We start from the raw sequence: 23784 nt of genomic DNA, 5'->3' as shown, positions 1-23784 counted from the left end.
CTTCCCCTAGTTCCTAACCCTAAATACAAAAATACAAAAGCAAAAAATAGGAAAAATAGGGGAGGAAAAAGGGAAGAGAAAAGTGTAAAAAAGAAGCGAAAAAGAAAGAAAAGGCATTGACTTCCAACTCCCTTTGGTGCAGTAGAATAATATAGTAACATCAAACCTCAACTTTTTACTTTTACATGATAGTATAAACTAGCTGTTCTGTACCAGCCTGCTACCGGCCCTGCAGAAAAGGCAGGGACAACCCCTTTTACAAGAAGGCAAGAGGCTGGAATTACGCCTGCCAAATTTATTACCACAAAAACAAACGGAACAAGACAAACCAAGAAACAGGAGCTTTAAGAAACATGAACTATCCAAGCGGTTGCCTTCAGCAAACCAGCCCTCCCCACACATTCCCCTTATATAGAGTTCAGGGCGTGGCTTCTCTGTGCCTCCTTCTGAGGAGCCCTGTTAAGGAATTTGTTGTGCAGGGTCTCCTTGTGCTACCAAAGAGTTGCACAGACAAGGAAGGGTACTGAGAGTAGTAAAGGTCACACACAGGAGTACACTGAGTTCTAAAAGCAAAAAGTATTTTACTTTGAGGTGGTGTAAGAACAAAAATGCACAGTCAAAAAATAAACAGTCCAAGTCATAAACAATAGCAACAGTCCAAGCTACAAAGTCTTCTTACCGGTCCAGAGGTCAATACACAGTTCAGGTTTACAACAGTAGTAAACCAACAGCAGAGCAAAAACAGTAACAGTAGAGAGCAGTGAATTCAGAGAGAGAGAGAGAAAGAAGCTACGTTCCTAGCTTCCTCTTATGGCCATGAGAACACTTACACACCCATTGGCCAATTAACTTCTTAAAGACATAGCATTATGGTTAATATATTTTCAACCCAACATTGTAGGCTAACACCATATGCCTAACATTCTCCCCTTTGGGTAGAATAATATATAACTCTTACAATCTTATGCACATTCTTTCACAATTAGCATTGTGTTTCACAGCACTTTGTACCTTCGTAAAATGGTCTGCAATATTTACATCAGATGAACAATACTCTAGCTGTATTAATTTATCTTTGACACATTGTCTGACATTTAAATAACGAAGATCAGTATGTTTAGATCTTGTTCTTACTGCAGCTTTGTTAGCCATCTTTATCGCAGCTTGATTGTCCTCATACACAATAAATGGATCATTTACATTTAAACCCATATCTAACAATAATTGTTTGTACACTAGCAGTTCTGTACATAACACTGATAGACATGAAAATTCAGCCTCCATTGTAGATAAGCTTATGTGCTTTTTTTTATTTATTTATTTATTTATTTATTTTATTAATTTAATTTAATTTATATACCACCCTTCTCTCAAGAGACTCAGGGCAGTGAACAGGGCAATACATAAAAATTAGATACAAAAGTTAAAATTAGATTATTAAAACATAATTAAACAATGCCCAGAGATAATACAAATTTAAAATTGAAGTCGTTAATAAAAATCCCACCCCGTCCCATCAGGCCAGGCCAGCTTGTTTAAAGAGATAGGTTTTAAGGTCGCGCCGGAAGGAGCGGAGATCGGGCGCCATCCGGAGCTCAACCGGAAGATGGTTCCATAAATCCGGTGCACCCACAGAGAACGCTCTCCCCCTGGGGGCCACCAGTCAGCATTCTTTGACCGGCGGCACCCTGAGGAGGCCCTCTCTGTGGGAGCGTACTGGGCGGAGGGAAGTTGACGCCGGCTGCAGGTGCTCCCCAAGGTATTCTGGACCCATGCCATGGAGGGCTTTGTAGGTCATTACCAACACCTTGAACCTCACCCGGAAGACAACTGGTAACCAATGCAGCTCGCGGAGCAGAGGTGTAACAGGGGAGTATCGGGAGACTCCCAATACAACTCTCGCGGCTGCATTCTGTACCAGTTGGAGCCTCCGAGTGGTCTTCAAGGGTAGCCCCATGTAGAGAGCGTTGCAGTAATCAAGACGAGAGGTCACGAGCGCATGAGTGACCGTGCGCAAGGCATCCCGGTCTAGATAGGGCCGCAACTGGCGCACCAGGCGAACCTGGGCGAACGCCCCCCTAGTCACAGCTACAATATGATCTTCTAAGGAGAGTTGTGAGTCTAGGAGGACTCCCAAGTTGCGAGCCCTATCTACAGGAGATAAAGACTCACCCCCCATAATGAGGGGTGGGATATCCTGAATATCCCGAGATGCCGGTACGCACAGCCACTCCGTCTTGTCAGGGTTGAGACGAAGCCTGTTCCTCCCCATCCAGACCCGGACCGCCTCCAGGCACCGGGACATCACGTCGAGGGCATCACTGGGGTGGTTTGGGGTCGAAATGAAAAGTTGGGTATCATCAGCATACTGATGATACCCAACTCCAAAACCACGAATGATCTCACCCAGCGGTTTCATGTAGATGTTGAACAGAAGGGGCGAGAGGACCGACCCCTGAGGGACTCCACAAGCGAGAGGCCTCGCGGTCGACCTCTGCCCTCCTGCCAACACCGACTGCGAGCGTCCCAGGAGATAGGAGGAGAACCACTGAAAAACCGTGCCTCCCACTCCCAATCCCCTGAGACGCCGCAGCAAGATACCATGGTCGATGGTATCGAAAGCCGCTGAGAGGTCTAATAGGACTAGAACAGAGGAGTATCCTCTGTCCCGAGCCCTCCAGAGATCATTCACCAGCGCGACCAATGCCGTCTCCGTGCTGTACCCGGGTCTGAAGCCCGATTGGTACGGGTCTAGATAATCCGCTTCATCCAGGACCAGAGGGAGCTGATGCGCCACCACACTCTCAACAACCTTCGCAAGATTTGTCTAATGGACTTCCATCCAATCAAAGAATTACCCAACATTACAGCCAACCCTGAAGTAGATTTAGGAGTGCTTGTGTCAGAGGCAAAACTCGCATCTGCATATGCAGTAAGGATTAACTCACGATTTGGCTCTAAATATAACGAGTAGTGAATAGTTTGCTTCAAATACCTTAATACTCGTTTAGCTGATTGCCAGTGTCTAACAGTTGGATTATTGTTGTACCTAGCTAATTGGTTTACACAGTAAGAAATATCAGGTCTAGTCCAATTACTCAGATACATAAGACTTCCTATCAAAGATTGGTACATAGTCTTATCAAATATAGGACTCTCAACATTAGTGTCCTTAAAATCCATAGCCATTGGAGTTTTTGCTGGTTTACACATTTCCATATTGTATCTCTTTAATAACTGAGATATTTTACTGGCTTGCGACACCTTAAAACCCCTATTTGTTTTCACAATATCTAACCCCAAATAGTGGCTTATTTTCCCAAGATTTCTAATTGTGAATTTATTTTCCAATCTTGAAATGATGGTTTGTGCTTCTAACTCAGTTTTTGTTATTATTGCAATATCATCTGTGAATAATAAAATAAAAGATAATGCTCCGTTGTGTTCTCTTCTAAACAAACAAGGATCAGTATTACTGGCTACAAAACCTAATGCACTTAACTCATTAACTAAACATTTGTTCCACTCATAGCCTGATTGTTTCAATCCATAGAGGCTTTTCTTTAACTCCCAACAATCATGGTCTCTATCATTGGTCAATCCTGGTGGTATTCTTAAATAAATAGTATGTTGCAATGGAGCATGTAAATATGCAGTTTCAACATCTACATGGGTAACCATATATTGGTTTTTAGCCGCCCATACTAAAGCTGCTCTTAAAGTAGTTGCCCTCAGACTGGGTGCAAACACCTCGTCATAATCCTCAGTAGTTTGGGCAAAACCTTGTGCAACCAAACGTGCCTTATGGGTTATAGTTCCATCTACTCCTTTCTTTATCTTATATATCCATTTGCAACCTATAGCTTGCTCACCAGGTGGCAGTTTTGCTTCCTCATAAACCTTAAGATCCTGCAAAGACTTTAACTCCCTGTTCATTGCAGCTTTCCATGATGCTTGTTCCTTTTCAGGATACATCCTGATCTCATCATAGTTAGAAGGTACTGAACTAACCTGACATACTATACTAGCTTCATAGTGATCAGTTGGATGTCTGATACACGTTGAACGCCAAGGAATTACAGGGCTTTGAATTTCAGACTCCTTACCTTCCTCTGATTCATCTTTTATCTCCCCTATCTCCTTTTTATCTTTTATATTTACAGGAGATGTATTATCATTACTAGTTATGTTATCAGAGGAGTCCTCAAACACTAGAGGATCAGTATTAACAGTTTCTTGCTCTAACCTATTCCAACCAACGTGCTCAAGGAATTTTGCACTCGCACTGTTATATACATTAGTTGTGCCTCGTTCCCAGAAACGATATGATCTGTGGTTAGCTTCATAACCTACGAAGTATAATTGCCTAGCCCTATGTTGGCCTTTACTCCTGAGTTGTGCAGGAATGTGGACCCAAGCTGGGGTGCCAAATGTGTGCAGGTAATCAAGGTTTGGTCTTCTACCATGCCATATTGTATATGGTATTTTACGAGTAGAAGTATTAACAACTATATTCAGAACATGGTTTGCACATTTTGCTGCCTCCCCCCACAGTCTATCTGTTAAGCCTGAATCTCTTAACATGGTTCTCATCATGGCTTGTAATGTTTGTCCACGTCTCTCAACAAATGCATTATGTTGAGGCCTATAAGGGGCTGAACGTTTATGCTCAATGCCAGCTGATTGTAGCATATCAACAAAACGCTTATTTGTAAATTCAGTACCATTATCAGTAATTATGCACTGAACCTTTTTCTTTGTTTTCCTTTCCACAAACTTCAGCCAGTTTGCAAATTGTTGGAAAGTGTCTGCCTTTGACTTAAGCAGATAACAAAATCCATAACGAGAGTAGTGGTCCAATATACTTAAAATATAACAAGATCCTCCTAAACTTGGTTTCATGGGTCCAATTAAATCAGTAAACACAACTTCCAAAGGTACAGTTGTTTTGAAGCTGTTTATCCTGTTTGCAGGATTTGCCTTACTCTTTTCCTGATTACAGGCATTGCAATTCAAATACTTACTACATGGCTTCAGTTTAATTCCTGCTACTAACTCAACTGTTTTACGTAGTGAGTTAAAGTTTACATGCCCTAACCGCCTATGCAATAAATGTATACACTCATCATGTGGCTTCTTGTTCTCACATATTGAGTTAGCTCTAACTGTACTAACCTGGTTACTTGTGAGAAAGAATAAACCATTTTTCAAATTAGCAGTTACACAGGTTCCATTCCTCTCAATAGTGCATTGCTCCCCTCTGAATGTTACCACAAACCCAACTTTAACCAATTCCCTTACAGATAACAGGTTGAATCTTAGTTTAGGTATATATAACATAGGTAACTGTTCATCAATGCATGGACAATAGGAATTACCTTCACCAGAGGCCTTCATCTTCCAACCGTTGGCTAGTGAAACATATTGGTTGCTGTTTTTCATATTAACAAACCTCTCTTTCACTTTAGTAATGCATTGTGAAGCCCCACTATCAACAACCCACAATTCATTATTTCTGGATGTTGGTTCACCAGAAATAGCCAAACCAATGCCCTTCTTAGCCTTCCCACTGCTATTCACATTCTGTTTTCTACTCTTTCTACAGAATTTGGCTATATGCCCTTTAGCCCCACAAGAAAAACATTTCTTGACGTTGTAAGCAGTGGTAAATGGCTGCTCCTCTTGTGGCTGTGTCTCTCTCAGCTGGTCTCTGTCACGCCTCCTTCTGGACTCTTCCAGCAGTCTCCCAGTAATGTTAGTCAATGTCAGTTCCTCTCTGGTCAGGACTTCCAAAGAAGAAACATACCCATCATAACTCTCATCCAAAGATGACAGAATAATGTAGACCTGATGCAACTCTGAAAAAATCAGCTCCTTTTCATGAAGCTCTTGAAAAGTTGCCTTCATGTAATTTAAATGGGTCAGCATATCTCCATTCTTCTGCAGACGAGCCCTAAACAGCTTACGTGTAAGGTGTATATGTGCACCCACACTGTCTCGAACATAAAGCCTTCGCAAAACATCCCAACACCTAGCAGCAGACTCCTCACCACGAATATGGACAAGCTGCTGGTCATTCAGTGTTAGTCCAATAATGCAAAGAGCTTTCTCATTGTTTCTTTTAAAGTTGTCTAACTTCTTTGCATCCTCTTCGTCATCTGGATCCCAAGCAGTAGTATCTGGTGGATTATTTACTACAGTCCATAGTCCTTCCTTGCGCAAAAGCAAGCAGCATTTCGTGGACCAGGAAACATAGTTTGTCCCATCCAACCGGGTTATCCAGGAGATGCCTGACAACTGTTCTTGTGCCATTTTACACCAAATAGCTAACACAAACTCAGCTAGGAATACTGTGTGTACCAACTCTCAGTACAGGCCTGGGCCCATAACCAGTGTTAAGGAATTTGTTGTGCAGGGTCTCCTTGTGCTACCAAAGAGTTGCACAGACAAGGAAGGGTACTGAGAGTAGTAAAAGTCACACACAGGAGTACACTGAGTTCTAAAAGCAAAAAGTATTTTACTTTGAGGTGGTGTAAGAACAAAAATGCACAGTCAAAAAATAAACAGTCCAAGTCATAAACAATAGCAACAGTCCAAGCTACAAAGTCTTCTTACCGGTCCAGAGGTCAATACACAGTTCAGGTTTACAACAGTAGTAAACCAACAGCAGAGCAAAAACAGTAACAGTAGAGAGCAGTGAATTCAGAGAGAGAGAGAAAGAAGCTATGTTCCTAGCTTCCTCTTATGGCCATGAGAACACTTACACACCCATTGGCCAATTAACTTCTTAAAGACATAGCATTATGGTTAATATATTTTCAACCCAACATTGTAGGCTAACACCATATGCCTAACAAGCCCCATTGCCTTCCTCTGTTTACTCCTACTTGACTGCCTCCTGCGTCGGGCGTCCTTGAACAGGGCCAGCTGTGGGTCATCTTCATCCACACTGTCAGGCTCACACAGCTGGGTCTCCGTCGTGACCAAGTGGGAGGGGCCTGGCTGAGGGCTCTCATCAGCAAGATCTTCAACCCACTCAGCAAGGTCTTCAACACCCCCCTCCTCCTCTGAGTCGTCCGACCCAACTGCTGAACCCACAGGCTGACCCTGAATCACAGCACTAGCCAATTCTGTGACAACAGATCTATCTAATCAGTAAAACCCAAAATCAAAGTTTCATTTTTTCCCTACCTCAAGCACAAACTCCAGAAGTGGTTTCCAAGTAGAAATAAAAGTAATTGTGTTTTTTCTTTCTTTTATCAAAGCAGTCAGTTTAGCCATCTCTGCTAACTCCATCAACTTTTGCATCCTTCCATTTTTGTGTATAAAGTAATCTTGTGGCCATCAACATTTATAACATCAAAGTTCCAAATTTTTTCCCCCAAGTCTTTTTCCATTAGAAGGTGGAAGCATTTTTTTTTCCAAAAGAAAAAAAAAACTTTGGATGGTGTGATTAAGAAACAGTTTAAAAACAAAATTCAGTACTATGAAATCTATACTAATAATTCATGTCAAGAGCAGGAGCAGAATATTTGTCGATAGACAGACAGACTGCCCTGTGAATTTAGAATAGCCAATTCCAACGGCCGTTAGGCATTTAAAGCAGTGTGCTTGGCGAGTTAATATACCTTGGTTGCTGCCTGCCCTATTAAAACAACTGACCAGATGGAGATATTTCCAATGCTCTCATCCTCCCTCCTTAATCTTGTCTTCCTGCACAGGTTGCATTTAATTAAAAATTATTCTCCCTTTTAATCCTACCCATGACATTTTATCTCTCATCCAGATGTTAGCTCTGATCTTCACAAGATCAGCAGGATAAAACTTAAGTCTATTCTTCTTAGGAAACAAGGAACCAAAGTTACAAATGAACAAATTAAGATACGGAAAGCTTGCCAAGGGCGAGTGGGGTTCCCGTCCATCATGAGCAGTTTCTGAGTCCTGGAATTTTATCAGTCATCTCTTCCAACGTATTGATTTGACAATATGTTGGGGGAGGATCAATACTTAGGAACCTTTATGTTGGGGAGAGGAAAATTATTGCTCAGAACAAAGATTGGGACAGGAAGAACACCCAACAGGCAAAATTAAGCCCCATCTGCTAAGCTAATTCTCTTGCCAGCCCCACTAAAACTGTTCTCAGGTTCCTAGGATTGAAGCTATCTAGATGTGGTGCACGAGGACATGCAGATAGGAACTTGAATTGATCCGGACTAATTTCTAGATAAGTATTATTTTCTACACCTTCCAGGTCAACCTTTGCAAAATAGTATAGGTAGTCCTTGACCTACAATTCAGCCCAAAATTTCTGTGGCTGAGACAGTTGTTAAGTGAGTTTTGACCCATTTTACAGCTTTTCTGGTTACAGTTGTTAAGTGAATCACTGCGGTTGTTAAGTTAGTCACGCGGTTGTTAAGTGAACCTGGCTTCCCCCTTGACTTTGCTCGTCAGAAGGTCGCCGGAGGTGATCCCATGACTTCAGGACACTGCGACTGTCATGAATGTGAGTCAGTTGGCAAGCGATTGAATTTTGATCATGTGACCATGGGGATGCTGCAACGGCCGTAAGTGTGAACATAAGTCACTTTTTTCAGTGCTGTTGTAACTTTGAACAGTCACTAAATGAACGGTTGTAAGTCAAGGACGACCTGTAATAATCACGCGCACAGTAGCCCTGGGTGTGTGAATGTAGAATTCTACCCAGCTTTGCTTCTGCAGAGAGCCTTTATCCATAACTGGTGGGGTTAAATCCAATTCTGGGCAGGGCCAGTTTTAAAAGCCATATCCAAGGCTTTGGGTTATGCACACGTCATATATGCGACACATTTTGCACGAATAGACTTCATTTTTAAATTTGTTGACCACCTCCATTGACCCTCTGTCCTTGATCTTTCAGTTGACCATCCCTGCTCTGATGTTTTGTGTTGAAGGATCATCCCTCTCCAACCCTCAGAAATGACAGTTTACGATTCCCAAATCTGATTTAAATTTGCATCAAAGGTGGGAACAATTTTGGCTCCCCAAATTTCTCTTTCTCCATTTGTGGATCATTTGCTTTTTAAGCCTGAGTTTAAATGTTCAGTGCAAGGAATGGGAAGATGGTTGGTTGGATAGAATTAGATAATCATTGATGGAAGCCCATTTTATTGCTTGAGTGTATTTTACAAGGAATGGCCACAAGGACCAGCTCAATACAGGTAGTCCTTGCCTTACAACCAGTCATTTAGTGGCAGCATCTCTATGGTCACGTGATCAAAATTCGGATGCTTGGCAACTGGCTCATATTTATGACAGCTGCAGTGTCCTGGGGTCACGTGATCACCTTTTGCAATGTTCTGACAAGCTGAGTTAATGAGGAAGCCGGATTCACCTAACAACTGTGTTATACTAACTTAACAACTGCAGTGATTCACTTAACGAATGTGGCAAGAAAAGCCACAAAAGGAGGCGAAACGCACTTAACAATGGTCTTACTTAGCAATGGAAAATTTTGGGCTCAATTGTGGTCATACGTCGAGGACTACCTGTGCCGAATGAATTCAAATTCAGCCATGGCTTTGAAAGTCATCTGGGTTTCTCCAGCTAAGCCCTATTTGTAACATTTAAGAATAGTGTAGGCAGGGTGTGCAGTATTATGGATAGTCTGAAAATGAGCTGCTTTGGACATTAGGCCAGCACAACCCCTTTCTAGTACCCATTAACGTAGCCTAAATTTTTTTTCTCCACACCACATGAGCCTCAAGAAAAGCTCTTGATGCTTTTTTTCCCCCCATGCCAAAGTGTAAAACAAGCCAAGCAGTTTTAATGAATAGTTCTTATAAAAGATCAAAAATACTTCTGAATCCTTTCCAAAACCCATGAAGGTCTAACAATGATTTCATCTAATAAGAAGCGAATCTCATCCATGTTATATTAAGCTTCCCGGAAAAAAAATATCAATCTATGTGCTCACTAAAAGTCAACACTACGATGGCTCACAATTAATAATAAGGATGGCTTTGTCAGGAAGAAGCAGCTAAACAGTCTGGTCTGAACTCAAAAAGCTAAGTGAGGTCGGATTTCATTAGTATTGGGATGAGATTCTACCCAGAATTATCGGGGCCTGTTAGACTGGGAAACCAGAAAAATGTTTTGGAAGAAAGCAGTACAAACCCATCTATGATAATTGCCAAGAAAACTACCTGTTCTTGACATCACCAAAAATCCAGCTGAACTATACCCATGGTGGCGAACCCAGGGCTTTTTTTTTTGTCATAGAATGCTCAGAACGGAGTTCCGGCACCTTTTTTGGATGGAACCTTGTAGGGTAGGCAAGGCTGGTTGTATGACATGTGTGAGTTCCGGCACCTTTTTCTTTTACAAAAAAAGCACTGGGCGAACCTATCACACGAGTGCCACTGGTTGCACGCAGAGCCCTCTCTTTTGGCACGTGTGCCATTGCCCCAGTCCTAGGCCTTCAGCTGGGTTTTATAAAACCTTTTCGCTTTAGGCCTCCGCCGCCGTGTGCAAAAAAAAAAAAGGTTCAATCAATCAATCATTTTCAACTTCTCGTGGGGAAAAAAAAGATCTCGCCAAGTTGGAATTGATTGATTGAACTTTTTAGTCCCACCCAGTCTGCCATTACCACTGCAACCACGCCTACCCAATGGGCCACACCCACCCAATGGGCCACGCCCACCGAGCACCCGACAATACATAAGTGGGTTTTCGGTCGCAGTTTGGGCACTTGGTTTCTAAAAGGTTTGCCATCACTGAACTATACTAAGCAAGGTAGTCTACCTGGTGGGTCTTCAAGGGTTCAAGATTCCTTCCAAAGTTCAAATCTGAAATCTAAATTGGGAACAAAATCCTACCAAAATTCTGTGACAGCCCATTTCAGCAAGTACAGTATTTGTCTATGGAGATTCTCAGTCATCCAGGTCATGGTTGTCCCAAAGGTGCTTTTTCAAAGGCAACTGGACAGCTCAGAGCTGAAGAAGCTTCTTGGATGAGAAGCGAAACATCTCGAAGAAAAAAGAAAGAAAGTCCAGTTGCCTTTTGAAAAAGTAGCTTCGGGACAATCAGGACTTTGTGAATTCAGCAAATAGTTAGGAACTGACCAGGAATATAAATCAAATGGCATAACGTGATAAAATTACAAATTATGATGGTAGGGTGGTAAATAAACTGACACAAATTGGTGGCAATCTCCTTTGGGTTAAAAGAAATAAGGAGGAAAAAATAACGTTTTACAACAAATCCTCTTGTTTATTGCCATATTTCCTAAGGCATATAGACCGATGTAATATAATCCCTTTACTCAATTACTTTTTGCTATATATATATAAGGGACGCGGTGGCTCAGTGGGTTAGGACGCTGAGCTTGTTTGGTGGGTTGAATCCCACGTGCTGTGTAACAGAGTGAGTGCCTGTTACTCGTCCCAGCTTCTGCCAACCTAGCAGTTCGAAAGCACGTAAAAATGCAAGTAGAAAAATAGGGACCACTACGGTGAGAAGGTAACAGCGTTCCGTGCACCTTTGGAGTCTAGTCATGCCGGCCACATGACCACGGAGACGTCCTCGGACAAGCGCTGGCTCTTCGGCTTTGAAACGGAGATGAGCACCAGTTGGAAACGACTAGCTTTCTCAGGAGCCAACTGGATTTTCTTCTTTTTCTTTGAAGACGTTTCGCTTCTCACCCAAGAAGCTTCTTCAGCTGTGACTGAATGGTGGGGGAAAATGGAAGGATTTATACTCCTTGCAGACAGCTGGTCATTTGCCTTCTTTCAGAGAGTCTTTGAGGCCATTTGGAGGTTTATCTGTGTCCGCAGGGTCACCGGAGCAGTGCAAATGGGCGTGGAGCCTTCTTGCAACTGTTGAAAGGACTATGTTGTAGACTGGAGATAGACGATGTCGTATCTGTCCCCTTCTGTTGAGAGAGGACTGTTCAGTTTTGACGTAGATGGCCTCTTTGACCCCTCTTTCAAACCAGCAAAGTGGAGTTTGCTGTCTTCAAGAGTGGCCTAAAGCAGTCCTTTATTTTAAATTCTACAGGTAGTCCTCGACTTACGACCACCAGAGTCCAAAATTTCTGTTGCTAAGTGAAACACTTTTGAGTTTTGCCCCATTTTACGACCTTTCTTACCACATTTGTTAAGTTGTTAGTAATGCAGTATGTTAAGTGAATCTGGCTTCCCCATTGAATCTTTGCTTGTCAGAAGGTGGCAAAAGGGGATCACGTGACCCCGGGCCACTGCAACCGTCATAAATATGACTCAGCTGCCAAGCACCTGAAGTTTGATAGCTTGACCATGGGGATGCTGCAGCGGTGATAAGCGTGAAAAATGGTCCTAATAAGTCATTTTTTTCCCCCAGTGGTGTTGTAACTTTGAACGGCCACTAAACAAACTTTATAAATCGAGGACTACCTGTATTTTTCGGGCTTTTTTTTTGTTTAGTTAAAAAATAATCCTTACAAATCAACCTCAAACTTATTTCCAGTAACACGCCACATCCAGAGCACACAGCGAGTCACTTTGAAAGCATCTGGTGCTTTTCCATTAGGCCTGAATAATTTCTGCCCAACGCCATACATCTAACATTAGGGGATAGCCGTGACAACGTGCATCCTTCTTTTCTAAAACAAAAATCACACAAATATTTTGTTACGACTATAAGAAGAAATGTTCCTTTGTTTTCCTTTGAATTACTTGTTTTTATATGATGGTGGCCTTCTTAAAAAAAAAAACATTTCCTTAACAGACAGCCTGACAAAATAAGGCGTGGAGCCCGATCTTTAGAAAGGTAATGATTCAAATATTATTTTTAGTTGTGTCGCGTGCAGGCAGTAATTAATCTCAAGTGAAACGGGAGAACAACCCTTGCACAGATTATTCTTTCATTTAAACATATGTTCTTAAAATGTCAAGCAATTTATTTTACAACGTCAGGGCTGTAACCAAAATTCACGAAGGAGCCCTTTTCTGTTTTCAGCAAGAGATAAAGAGGCTCAGATCCAAGCTGTTTGCTTTTAAGTTCTACTCGGGGGTTTGTTCGTTTTTTTCTTTCCTTAGTCCACCAAGATGTAAAAAAATTTGAAAAGTCAGGATCTATAAAATAGTCGCAACTCAATCATGTGTAATTCAAAACATCCCAATTGGAAGTGTGAAAAGGCCCCGTTTTCAATGTACAACAGCTGCTCCAAAAGCAAAACAAGCTGTTTTCAGCATTTTTTTTCACACTCAAAAACAGCTGTTTGCACATGAAATAGGGCAGTTCAACTTGAAATGGGAGGGGTGGTGATGTTTCAATTTCAAAACTCCTCTTCATCACTGACAACAATCCATTAACCAAGTCTCTGGACTATAATGTCTGTGTCTGGCCCAAACAGTCCTGTTTCCTATTCATTGTGTTGTGCAAAATTATTGTTTTGCTTAAATTTCAGAACTCTTTACAATTCTGTTAGCTATCAAAGTCTGAGAAGCTCTCCTCTTATATATAGGGAGCATCCTTCAAAAAGTAAAAGAACAGGAAAGCTATTTTGTGTTGAAGTTTCCTGTGGGCAGATTCCTTTATATCTGACTGTAGAATGTGAAGTAGCTACTTATGGATAGCTGGGAATCAAATTTGAACTGCTCACAACTTCAAAACTTACCTGTGAAAACTGTGCCTATTCCAGTTGGCTTGAAAAACTGGAACAGTTGGAAGCATGAGGGCTCACACACACACACACACACACACACACACACACACACACACACACACACACACACAACCTGGCTACAGCAGCTAGACTATAACCCCCATTATTATATAGTGAGTATGGGTGGCCATGTTGGCTGGCCCACGCTAAAGCTTGTAGCCTAAGCTTGAGAGTTTATTTATTTAAGAGTTTATTTATTTAAATGGCCGTCCAATTCACTCTTATAAAAACAATAAAAAGGCAATAACCCCTCCCCACTCCACCTCCCTGATGACAACAATCAGATGTTCCATTTGATGGGTTCCATCCCATTCTGAAGACCCTAGGCCCGTTGGCAAAACCAAGGTCTTCAGTGTCAAAGTGGAGGCCAATCTTATCTCTGTGGGGATGATGTTCCACACTGAGAGAGCCAATATGGAGAAGGCCTGCTTGATGGACCATCTTGGAAGAGGTGACCTGTAGCATTCCCCGTTTCTCTGCTATGGTGGGTTGGGTAGATGTGACCAGGTAAAGACAATCCTTCAAATAGTTTGACTTGGTTACGTTCAAACGCATGATATTGATGGGAATTTTTAATCCAAAAGGTTAAAACTGGAAGAGGCCACAAACTATCAACCTTTCAAGAGTTGTTCCCAACAGCATCCAATCTAGCCAAAGTTATCTGAGTCTGGTAGTCTGTTGTCTGAATTCTCTCATACATACAGCTAGCAGGACATGACGGTACTGAAAAAGGGTCAGATATTTTCTGGGCCAAATTAGCACAGAGATCATCACCCTATCAGCAATTGTAAGAATTACTACTTTAATAGCAAGGGACTAAATTTGGATCTGTATAGGAACTATAAGGCTTTGTGGTGATGACTCATTCAGTCTCTTTTCAGTGGAGGGGAGAAGAAAGCAGAGATTTTAAATAATTTATTTAGATAATCATTATTTGCTATTTCTTAACGTGAAGGCTTGTTTGGTTGACCACACTCCTAGTCAGGACCGCAAGATTGGGGTGCAGTTACATCTTTCCCTCATAACCCACACCAGTTTGCATTCATATACTTTTTAATAGCCTAAATAGCATCATTTTAAAACTCTGCACCACGGAGGTGCTTTTATCAAGGTCTATTCCAATACTGCTGACCATCATGTTTTGGAATACTTCCATTTATATATCACAATTCACAAATGCTTATTTTCAAGTACAAAATTCACACCAAGACAATCATTTCCCGGTTGTTTTCTGAAATCAAGACGGAAGTCAACATATGCCCTTACAGCACAATTAGCAGTAGAAATTTTCAACATACAAAGCTTCCTGCATTTATTCACCTGGGCCTTGGAACATTCTAAGAACACTGAAACTGTAAAATGGAGGCACCACAGTTTTAATCCGTTTTGTAAGCACTTAGTAAGGGCGAGGTATCATGAAAAGAATTCCAGGACATTCTTTGTTTCATTCTTTCTCTCTTTCACAGCACAAACCAGTCACTGGTCTAAGCCATGGGCAGGTCATAGGAAGCTGGATATCTGCCAGTCACATGATAATAAATCTGTGCAATGGAAACAAAGAAAGCAGAAATTAAACCAGTATAATAAAACTGGCAAACGATGGGTAGGTTAATGCAAAGATGGACCTAGCGGATAGACACCTAATTATTCACACTGATTAAGAACATGCCTTATCTAAAGCCATTCTCTTTTTTTTTTTAAAAAAAGGAAATATGAGCTGATACTCTTTTGTTTCACCTGGTGTGTTTCATCTTACATTTATTTGGCAATTTTCTGTCTCTCTAGATGGAAAATGGTATATATAGGACTCACTCTAATTCACAATCATCATGTACAGTTAGGTTAAAGGTAAAGGTTTCCCCTGCCCAGTTATTTCTGACTCTAGGGCAGAGGTCCCAAACCTTTTGGGCACCAGGGACCGGTTACATGGAGAGGTTTTTTCTGCGGATCGGAGGGGGTGTGGGTTTGTGCGCTGCTTGCATCCCATGGATGGGGCTTTGCTTGTTTGTGCGGACCGGCTGCTGGCATGCCACAGCCTGGTACTGGTCCATGGACCAGGGGTTGGGGACCTGTGTTCATTTCCATTTCTTAGCCAAGGAAGCATTGTCCAGAGACAATGATGCCAGACCACTGACTTAATGTCTATGCTAATCTTGCTGAGAGAAAAGCAAAGCTTGTCACTTACTTGATTTTGAGCCCTATCTAAGTGGAGTGCCTTGCACTGACAGCCAGCCAAGCTCAGCTTTTTCTTCCATTTTCAGCAGAAACTCCAAGATTTCTGCTTTGACTAAACTAATGCTTGTCAACCTTGGCAATTTGAAGATGTTGGGGACTTCAGCTGCCAGAATTTCCCAGTCGGTTGAAGGTCACACATTGTACAATTGCCATGGCTGAAAAACACTGGGTTAAAAAGTTCATTTATTTTATTGGTTTGCCATTCGTATCGAGATCAAAAGCATCCTTGCCGCATAGTCAGATTCTTGATTCAGCCATTTGTATGGCCATCCACCTTTTTCTCCTTCAAAGTTTGGCAGCAAACGACTGGATTTCCGTGATGGGATTTTGTTCCACTTTCTAAATGGCTTCCCCATACTTGAAAACCTACTCGAAAGCCCCAAAGCTTCAAGGCCATTCCACGGTCTGGGGAGATTTGGGAGTGGGGAAGAGGAGCAACTGTTGGATTTCCATAGAGGTAACCCTTCACTTATGACTTGTCATTTAACAATGACCATTCAGTTATGATGGACTTTTGGAAAAGCTACTTATGACCCATCCTTGAAATTATGACTGCCCTCACCACCACCAGTGATCACATGATTGTGTTTGGGCATTTGGCAATTGGCTTACGCTGATGACTGGCTATAGCATCTCGTGATCATATGACTGTGCCAGTTTTGCCAGTTTCCAGCAAAAAAAAAAAATTCCCGCGGTGAATGACCATGTGACTCACTTTACCTTCACTTACCTTCACAAAAATTTAATCTAGCAACTTGGTGCCTCAACTTATGACTGTAATGACTTATGACCAAAATTCCAGGCTCTACTGTGGTCATAAATGGAGGATATAAATACTGCCTCCTCCCTAGAAGTCAAGAGGCTGTATTGTTGCCTTTGGCCACTCAAAAGCCTCTCAGCCCTGCACTTGCTTTATTAATCCGAGCAAATACATTGTCAACCTCCAGCTCGAATATCCAAATAAAGTCCAGGATTTCCTTGATTTCTGAAAATCTTACCGGTTTACTGATTATATGACATGGTAGAGGCAAAGGAAAACGAACTCTAAAATCCCAAGACAACTAACCAAAGCATATAACAATGACATTCCCAGCCAAACCTCCGGGATGTCCCCTTCTCGTTGTTTTGGGAACCTTCCGCTATCTTCTTCATAGCAGTTAGAATGTCCTTGAAAATTTTCCATAAATCTTTGTCTCAATAAACATCTGCAGAACTGGAGAGGTTTTGTTTCTCTAACTAACCCATTTGAAGCCTCATCTCTCTTCCCCGCCCCCCAACCTTACTCTAATGACAAGATGAAAACAATAAGGCATGTAGCTGCCAGATTTTTTTCGCTCGATAGAATAGAATAGAATAGAATAGAATAGAATAGAATAGAATAGAATAGAATAGAATAGAATAGAATAGAATAGAATAGAATGGAATGGAGTGGAGTGGAGTGGAGTGGAGTGGAGTGGAGTGGAGTGGAGTGGAATGGAATGGAGTAGAGTAGAGTAGAATACAACAGAATGGAATGGAATGGAATGGAATGGAATGGAATGGAATGGAATGGAATGGAATAGAATAGAATAGAATAGAATAGAATAGAATAGAATAGAATAGAATAGAATAGAATAGAATAGAATAGAATAGAATAGAATAGAATAGAATAGAATAGAATAGAATAGAATAGAATAGAATAGAGCAGAGCTGGAAGGAACCTTGGAGGTCTTTTAGCCCAGCCCCCTGCTCAAGCAGAAGAACCTATACTGTCTCAGACAGGTGAATGTCTAGCCTCTTCTTAAAAATCTTCAGTGATGGAGCATGCATGATTTCTGGGGGCAAGCTGTTCCACTGGTTTATTGTCCTCACTGTCAGGAAGTTTCTCCTTAATTCCAGGTTGCTTCTCTCTTTGATCGGTTTCCAACCGTTGTTTCTCGTCCTTCCCTCTGGTGCTTTGGTGAACAACCTGGCCCCCTCTGCCTTGTGACAGCCCCTCATACATTCTATTAAGCCAACAATTGTGCTACATTAGCCCAGGTTAAGGGTTAAACGTGTTGAGTAAGCTGAACCTTGCTGCTGAAAGGCAGCGCTTCGAATCTCACCTGTGCTTCAATGTCTCCCAGCAAAGTACTGGCACCCAAGCGAAAGAGTTCTGGTTTCAGCCATTCCTCTCCCAATTCCTCCTTCATCAGTGAAAGCCAGATCAAGGCCTCTTTGGCTTTTCGAATGCCTCCTGCAGGTTTAAATCCAACCTTAGGAAAGAAAATTTGTTAAAAAGAAAGAACTATTATGTTAGACTCCAAAGAAGTTGTTGCAGGTGTAGAGCAAATAGGAATTTGCATATAAATGCACGCATCTATCTAAACACTCTCTCTCTCTCTCTCTCTCTCTCTCTCTCTCTCTCTCTCTCTCTCTCTCTCTCTCTGTGTGTGTGTGTGTGTTGTGTGTGTGTAAAATTTACAGAAGGATTTCTTTCCTGCCTTCCCTCTCCAAAATGCAGGTGCACAAAGTGGCTTATAGGGTAATAAAATATAATGACAAGAAGAAACACACAACTAAATAAGAGAAAATCACTAAAAATATAAATGGAAGCATAGAGTAGAACCTGATAACCACGGAGCTCCAGACATCTGGGGATAGATACAGTAAGTATTATACGAGCACTAAAAGCCTCAAAGCCAATTTGGGGGAAACCAGAGAGTTTACTTTTAAAGAAGAAATATCTTGCTAATATTAAAAATCTTGAAAAATGGCCTAGCAAGTTAGCTGGGAAGAAGTATTTAAATGCAACTAATAAAACTGCAGTAAATTTAAAAGATCTGGAATGAACTATATATTAAAAAGTGAGGGGAACGAGAGAGTGAATAAAACTCACACGCGGCATTCACACCTAGGGAAGAGGTGAATGTTCACAGTAGGCATCTAAGGCAGGGGTCCCCAACCCCTGGGCCCCAGCCCACTACCGGGCCTTGATTCTTTTGGAACCGGGCCACAGAAATGGTGAGCAAGCACGGACACGCGTGCATCCCCACTCATGTGAGCAGCGGGCAGCCGTGTGCACATGCTTTACCCACCACATGCGTGGGACCCTCCCCTCTCACCTGCCCCCGCCAGTCCGCAAAGTTGAAAAGATTGGGGAACTCTGATCTAAGGCTCTTAATAGTAATAACCTCCTGAATATGAAGTAGAAGAATATTCCAGGCAGCAGTGAGGCGTTAAAAGAATATGGCACCACCAGCCAGAAGATGAAGAGATGGAAATTGTCCTTCTCTTCTGATTTGGAGCACCTTATGAATCCTCCAGTTTCCCAAATTCAGAATTCCTCAGAGAGGAGAGAGAACCCAAACTACTACATTGCCATTACTACGTCTCTTAAGGAGCCCAGTGGCTTGAGTGGTTGGAACGCTGGGCAGGAGGTTAGCAAGCCTGTGTTTGAGACCTGAGAGCTGCTGTGGGACAGGTTGAGCTCTCGTCCTTCACTCCAGCTCCTGCTGGGGACATGAAAGGCATCCCCAGGGCAATGGTGGCTTCACCAGCAAATCCTTTAACCCGGAACCACCTCGGTGCTTCTGACACGTGTACAAAAAGCTACTTCGCTTTCCTGCTCTTATTAGTGATAAATCAATCCAAAGGAAAGTTCTAGGCTGCAAAATAATTTCTGGATTTGGTGTGTGTACGTTCATTGACTCAACAAAGGTGGGTCCTTCTGCTCCAATTCTGAAGGGCTATCTTTGGTTGTTTTGCCCTCTAGGCTTCCAGAATAGGTGAGTCACATATAACATAACGAGGACATGTCCCTTAAAAGCTGCTGTTAAAGCATCTTTATGCTACGAGTAAGGAGTACACGAAGATGAGTCCCTATTGAACTACAACGCCCAACATGCTTTTCAACTGCACTAAAAAGAACAAGCTCAACGAAAGGACAAAGCTTTCTTGTTTCCATTGCCGGCCAGTGAAGCCAAGCTTCTTCTAATCTTGGAAACAATAAATAGCCTTCATGAACATCAGCCCTTGATCTGAATTTTTATATTTCCACTTCTTACCAACTTTATCCATGAATGCGCTGGGTGGACTGTAAGAAATGGTAGCCTCCATGCAGTGATGGGATTCAAATATGTGAACAACCAGTTCTCTGCATGGATGCCACTTCCGGAAGTCCATTTTGGGCCTGGGCAACAAAAAAATTAGCTACCGGTTCTGCCAAAGTGGTGCGATCCGGATGGATCCCACCACTGCCTCCATGTCAGAAAAAGAGATGACAAAGTATGTTTTTTTTTTAAAAAAAAAAGAGGCAGAAGAAAGAACATGGTTCAAACACATCTATGGTTTGTCTTCGGCAGGGGTGAGTAAATATGACAGCTTTATAACCTGTGGACTTCAACTCCCAGAATTCCTGAGCCAGCATAGGAATTCTGGGAGTTGAAGTCCACAGGTCATAAAGTTGCCATATTGCCTTCCCCTGTAGAAGGGGTTTCATGCGTGTAACTTGGATCTTCTTTCATTTGCTCCTGCATACAAAGCTGCTTCTGAAATATCCGTAAATTTTGTTTGTGTGGTGCAGTAAACTCATCTTAGTAGTACTAATAGTACATTGCACCGGTTATTATATATAAAATGGCAACTCAGCTGGTAAGGCCTTGGAACTTGACCTTACCTTATTTTGCCACCTGAAACATTCACATTCCCACAAATAATTCCATTTCTCCTTTCCCCAAATGAGCCATTATCCATACTGTAATGGCATGTTTTGTCCTAGGAGGATAAAAGATTTGGCTACTATTCCCACGCGCTTTCACAGCATTTCATTATTTTGTTTAATAAGTTCATCTGCCTGAGATTTTTTTTTCTCATCACCTTATATTATTAAAAGTAATAAGTTTCTCTGGGCTAGGAATTCCCCAACAGAAAAACCAATTTGCGTGTGTCCTTCAGTGATGACAAGGGGAAAAAAAGAGATTATTTCCTATTATGCCAAATACTTTCTATATTGCTGCAACAGCTTATCATTCAATAAACGTTAGTCTGCAGCCCACTTCCATCCTTGGGAGAAGTTTAATTTCTACATTAACCTGTTTCTACTAGCCAATGCCTTCATAGAAAAGCATCTGTGTGGGAGCCGAATTGGTTTCTTAAAGAAAGCATTCAGAAATCTCTTGTCAATGATAAAATTATCTTTGTCTAATAAAAGGATATAAAGTCTGTTTACCACTATTTCTCATTATTATTGTTTCCAGAGTGAGCACATGCACTGGAGTCTTTTGGTTGATAGAACTTTAAATTTCTGCCTAATGAATCCTCCTTTAAGTGAATGAGAAATGGAATCATTACGAAGCTGCTTTTTCAAGAGGCAACTGGACTTTCTTTGTTTTTCCTTGAAGACATTTCGCTTCTCATCCAAGAAGCTTCTTCAGTTCTAAAGCTTCAGAACTGAAGAGGCTTCTTGGATGAGAAGCGAAATGTCTTCAAGGAAAAACAAAGAAAAACCGGTTGCGTCTTGAAAAAACACCTTTGGGACAACCACGATTTGGATGGCTGAGAATCTCCATAGACATTTGAAACCATTACAGTGTACTGATGTGCAAAGTCACATCCAGTGTCACAGTGTACAGAAGCCCAATTTATGACAACTTTCTCACAAACCTGGACAAATAATCCCCTCAACAATATTGTCTAATATGGTTCTGTGTGAAGCAGAAAATACCTTTACATGTTCATTATTCACAAAGTTTTAGCCTGAAAATACAGTTTGGAAGTTGGCTGGATGCTTTCACATATGTAACACTGTGTGCAAAGGAAAGAGGGCGTTTTTTTCATCACGTTTTTCTGTTTATACTATTTATATACAATTATTCAGGCCCTCCTAGAGATTCAGAAGGGCTTGGACACCATTAGCTTTTGAAGCTCCTATATAAAAGCGCCATTCAAAAATTACAGATTAAGTTAGAGTCCCCCACCACCACCACCAAACTGACATAATTTGAAAAGATTCTCCACTTGAGATCTTTTGAACCTGAGGTCCAACCAAATGGATATCTGTTCCCCACCTCCAGCTGGACTTGACACTAATTGAAAAATGGGTCATTGTACTGCTTACATGGATATCTACTTGTAAGCTGAGCTCTTGAATATGGTTTCAACTACTAGTAGTCCTTGACTTATGACCACACACAGTGGGGGCAGAATTTCTGTTGCTAAGCAAACTTAGTCATGCCTGATTTTACGACCTTTTCTGAATGGTTGTTAAGCAAATCACTGCTGCTGTTAGCAAACCATGTGGTTGTTAAGCAAATCTGGCTTCCCTCGCTGACTTTGCTTGTCAGAAGTTAAATGGGAAAGTTGTAAATGTCAGTCATGTTACCCTGGGATTCTGCAACCATTGTAAATGTAAGCTGGTTGCCAGGCTTTAGAGGTGCTGCCAACAATCATAGGTGAGGACCTGTGGTAAGTTACTTTTTTCAAAGCCAAAACAGTTCTAGGCTGCATTAACAGAGGGAAAGAATCAAGATCACATGAAGTATTAATGCCATTTTACAATGCCCTGGTAAGGCCACACTTGGAATACTGCATCCAGTTTTGGTCACCCCGATGTAAAAAGGAGGTTGAGACTCTTGAAAGAGCACAGAGAAGAGCAACAAAGCTGATCAGGGAATTGGAGGCTAAAAGAGATAAAGAACGGTTGCTGGAATTGGGTATGTCTAGTTTAATGAAGAGAAGGACAAGGGGTGACATGATAGCAGTGTTCCAATATCTCAAGTGTTGCCACAAAGAAAAGGGAATCAAGCTATTCTCCAAAGCACATGAGGGCAGGACAAGAAGCAATGGATGGAAACTATTCAACGAGAGAAGCAACCTAGCACTAAGGAGAAATTTCCTGAATTAATCAGTGGCACAACTTGCCTCCAGACGTTGTGAATGCTCCAACTTTGGAAGTGTTTAAGAAGAGACTGGACAACCATTTGCCTGCAATGGTATGGGTTTCCTGCCTGAGCACGGGGTTGGAATAGAAGACCTCCAAGGTCCCTTCCAATCTATTCTATTCTATTCTATTCTATTCTATTCTATTCTATTCTATTCTATTCTATTCTATTCTATTCTATTCTATTCTATTCTATTCTATTCTATTCTATCCTACCCATGTGTCCTGTATTTCTTTCTTTTTCTATCTATCTATCTATCTATCTATCTATCTATCTATCTATCTATCTATCTATCTATCTATCATCTATCTATCTATCTATCTATCTATCTATCATCTATCTATCTCTATTTATCTGTCTATTCTAATGTCATTGTAACTTCGAATAGTCACTAAACAATTGGCTGTAAGTTGAGGACTATCTGTATGAAGAAATTCATAACTGCATCGCTCTGCCACAGCTCAAAGGATAAATAACAACTGTCCCATGAACATAGGTATCTACAGAAGAGTGGGGGGAATTATGTGCACAGTGTGATGTCATTTATGCAGTGACCCGCCACACAAGACATTTTGAGATAATTGTGTCTTGTAATGGATGCCATTGAGTATAGTCCTCAGGTGTCATTTGTTCACATACCAAATAGGCAATCTAAGTGATTTTTTTTAAAGCCAACTAGGCCAAAATTGTAAAAGCTTTCTCAATGGATTCTGGATGAAAAATGCATGAACAAAATGAATGAAAAATGGCCATGTGTCTAGCTTCACTTCTTTGATCAGGAAATATGTATCTTTGTAAGTGATTAATCCTTCAAAACTGTCATGTTTATCATGTTTGGTTTCCCCAATGGTGGGGATTTTTTTGTTTTATTTTTCATGGAAACATTCAATTTTGAGGCCAAAAATTCTAGGAAGAGAAATGCTTAAAATTTTCCGTTGAATCATTTATGTCATGGGGGCAGGTATTTTA

General features: G+C 41.4%; 1 protein-coding gene across 2 annotated transcripts in view; it reads right to left on the bottom strand.

The window, feature by feature from the left end:
* Nucleotides 1–14597: 14597 nt before the first annotated feature.
* Nucleotides 14598–23784, bottom strand: part of DERA (deoxyribose-phosphate aldolase) — a 51940-nt gene continuing 42753 nt past the window's right edge. For both annotated transcript variants that reach the window (XM_081330606.1, XM_081330607.1), the window contains exons 8-9: nt 18001–18150; nt 14598–15222 (exon numbers count right to left, since the gene is read on the bottom strand). In XM_081330606.1, the coding sequence (XP_081186732.1) occupies nt 15166–15222; nt 18001–18150 (207 nt within the window). In that variant the 3' untranslated portion in view covers nt 14598–15165. The remainder of the gene's footprint in view (nt 15223–18000; nt 18151–23784) is intronic.

The sequence above is a fragment of the Vipera berus genome (genome assembly GCF_964194415.1).
Source record: "Vipera berus genome assembly, chromosome: 6".
Lineage (NCBI taxonomy): Eukaryota > Metazoa > Chordata > Lepidosauria > Squamata > Viperidae > Vipera > Vipera berus.
The sequence above is the reverse complement of the archived record's forward strand: the minus strand, read 5'-3'. Positions and strand labels throughout refer to the sequence as shown.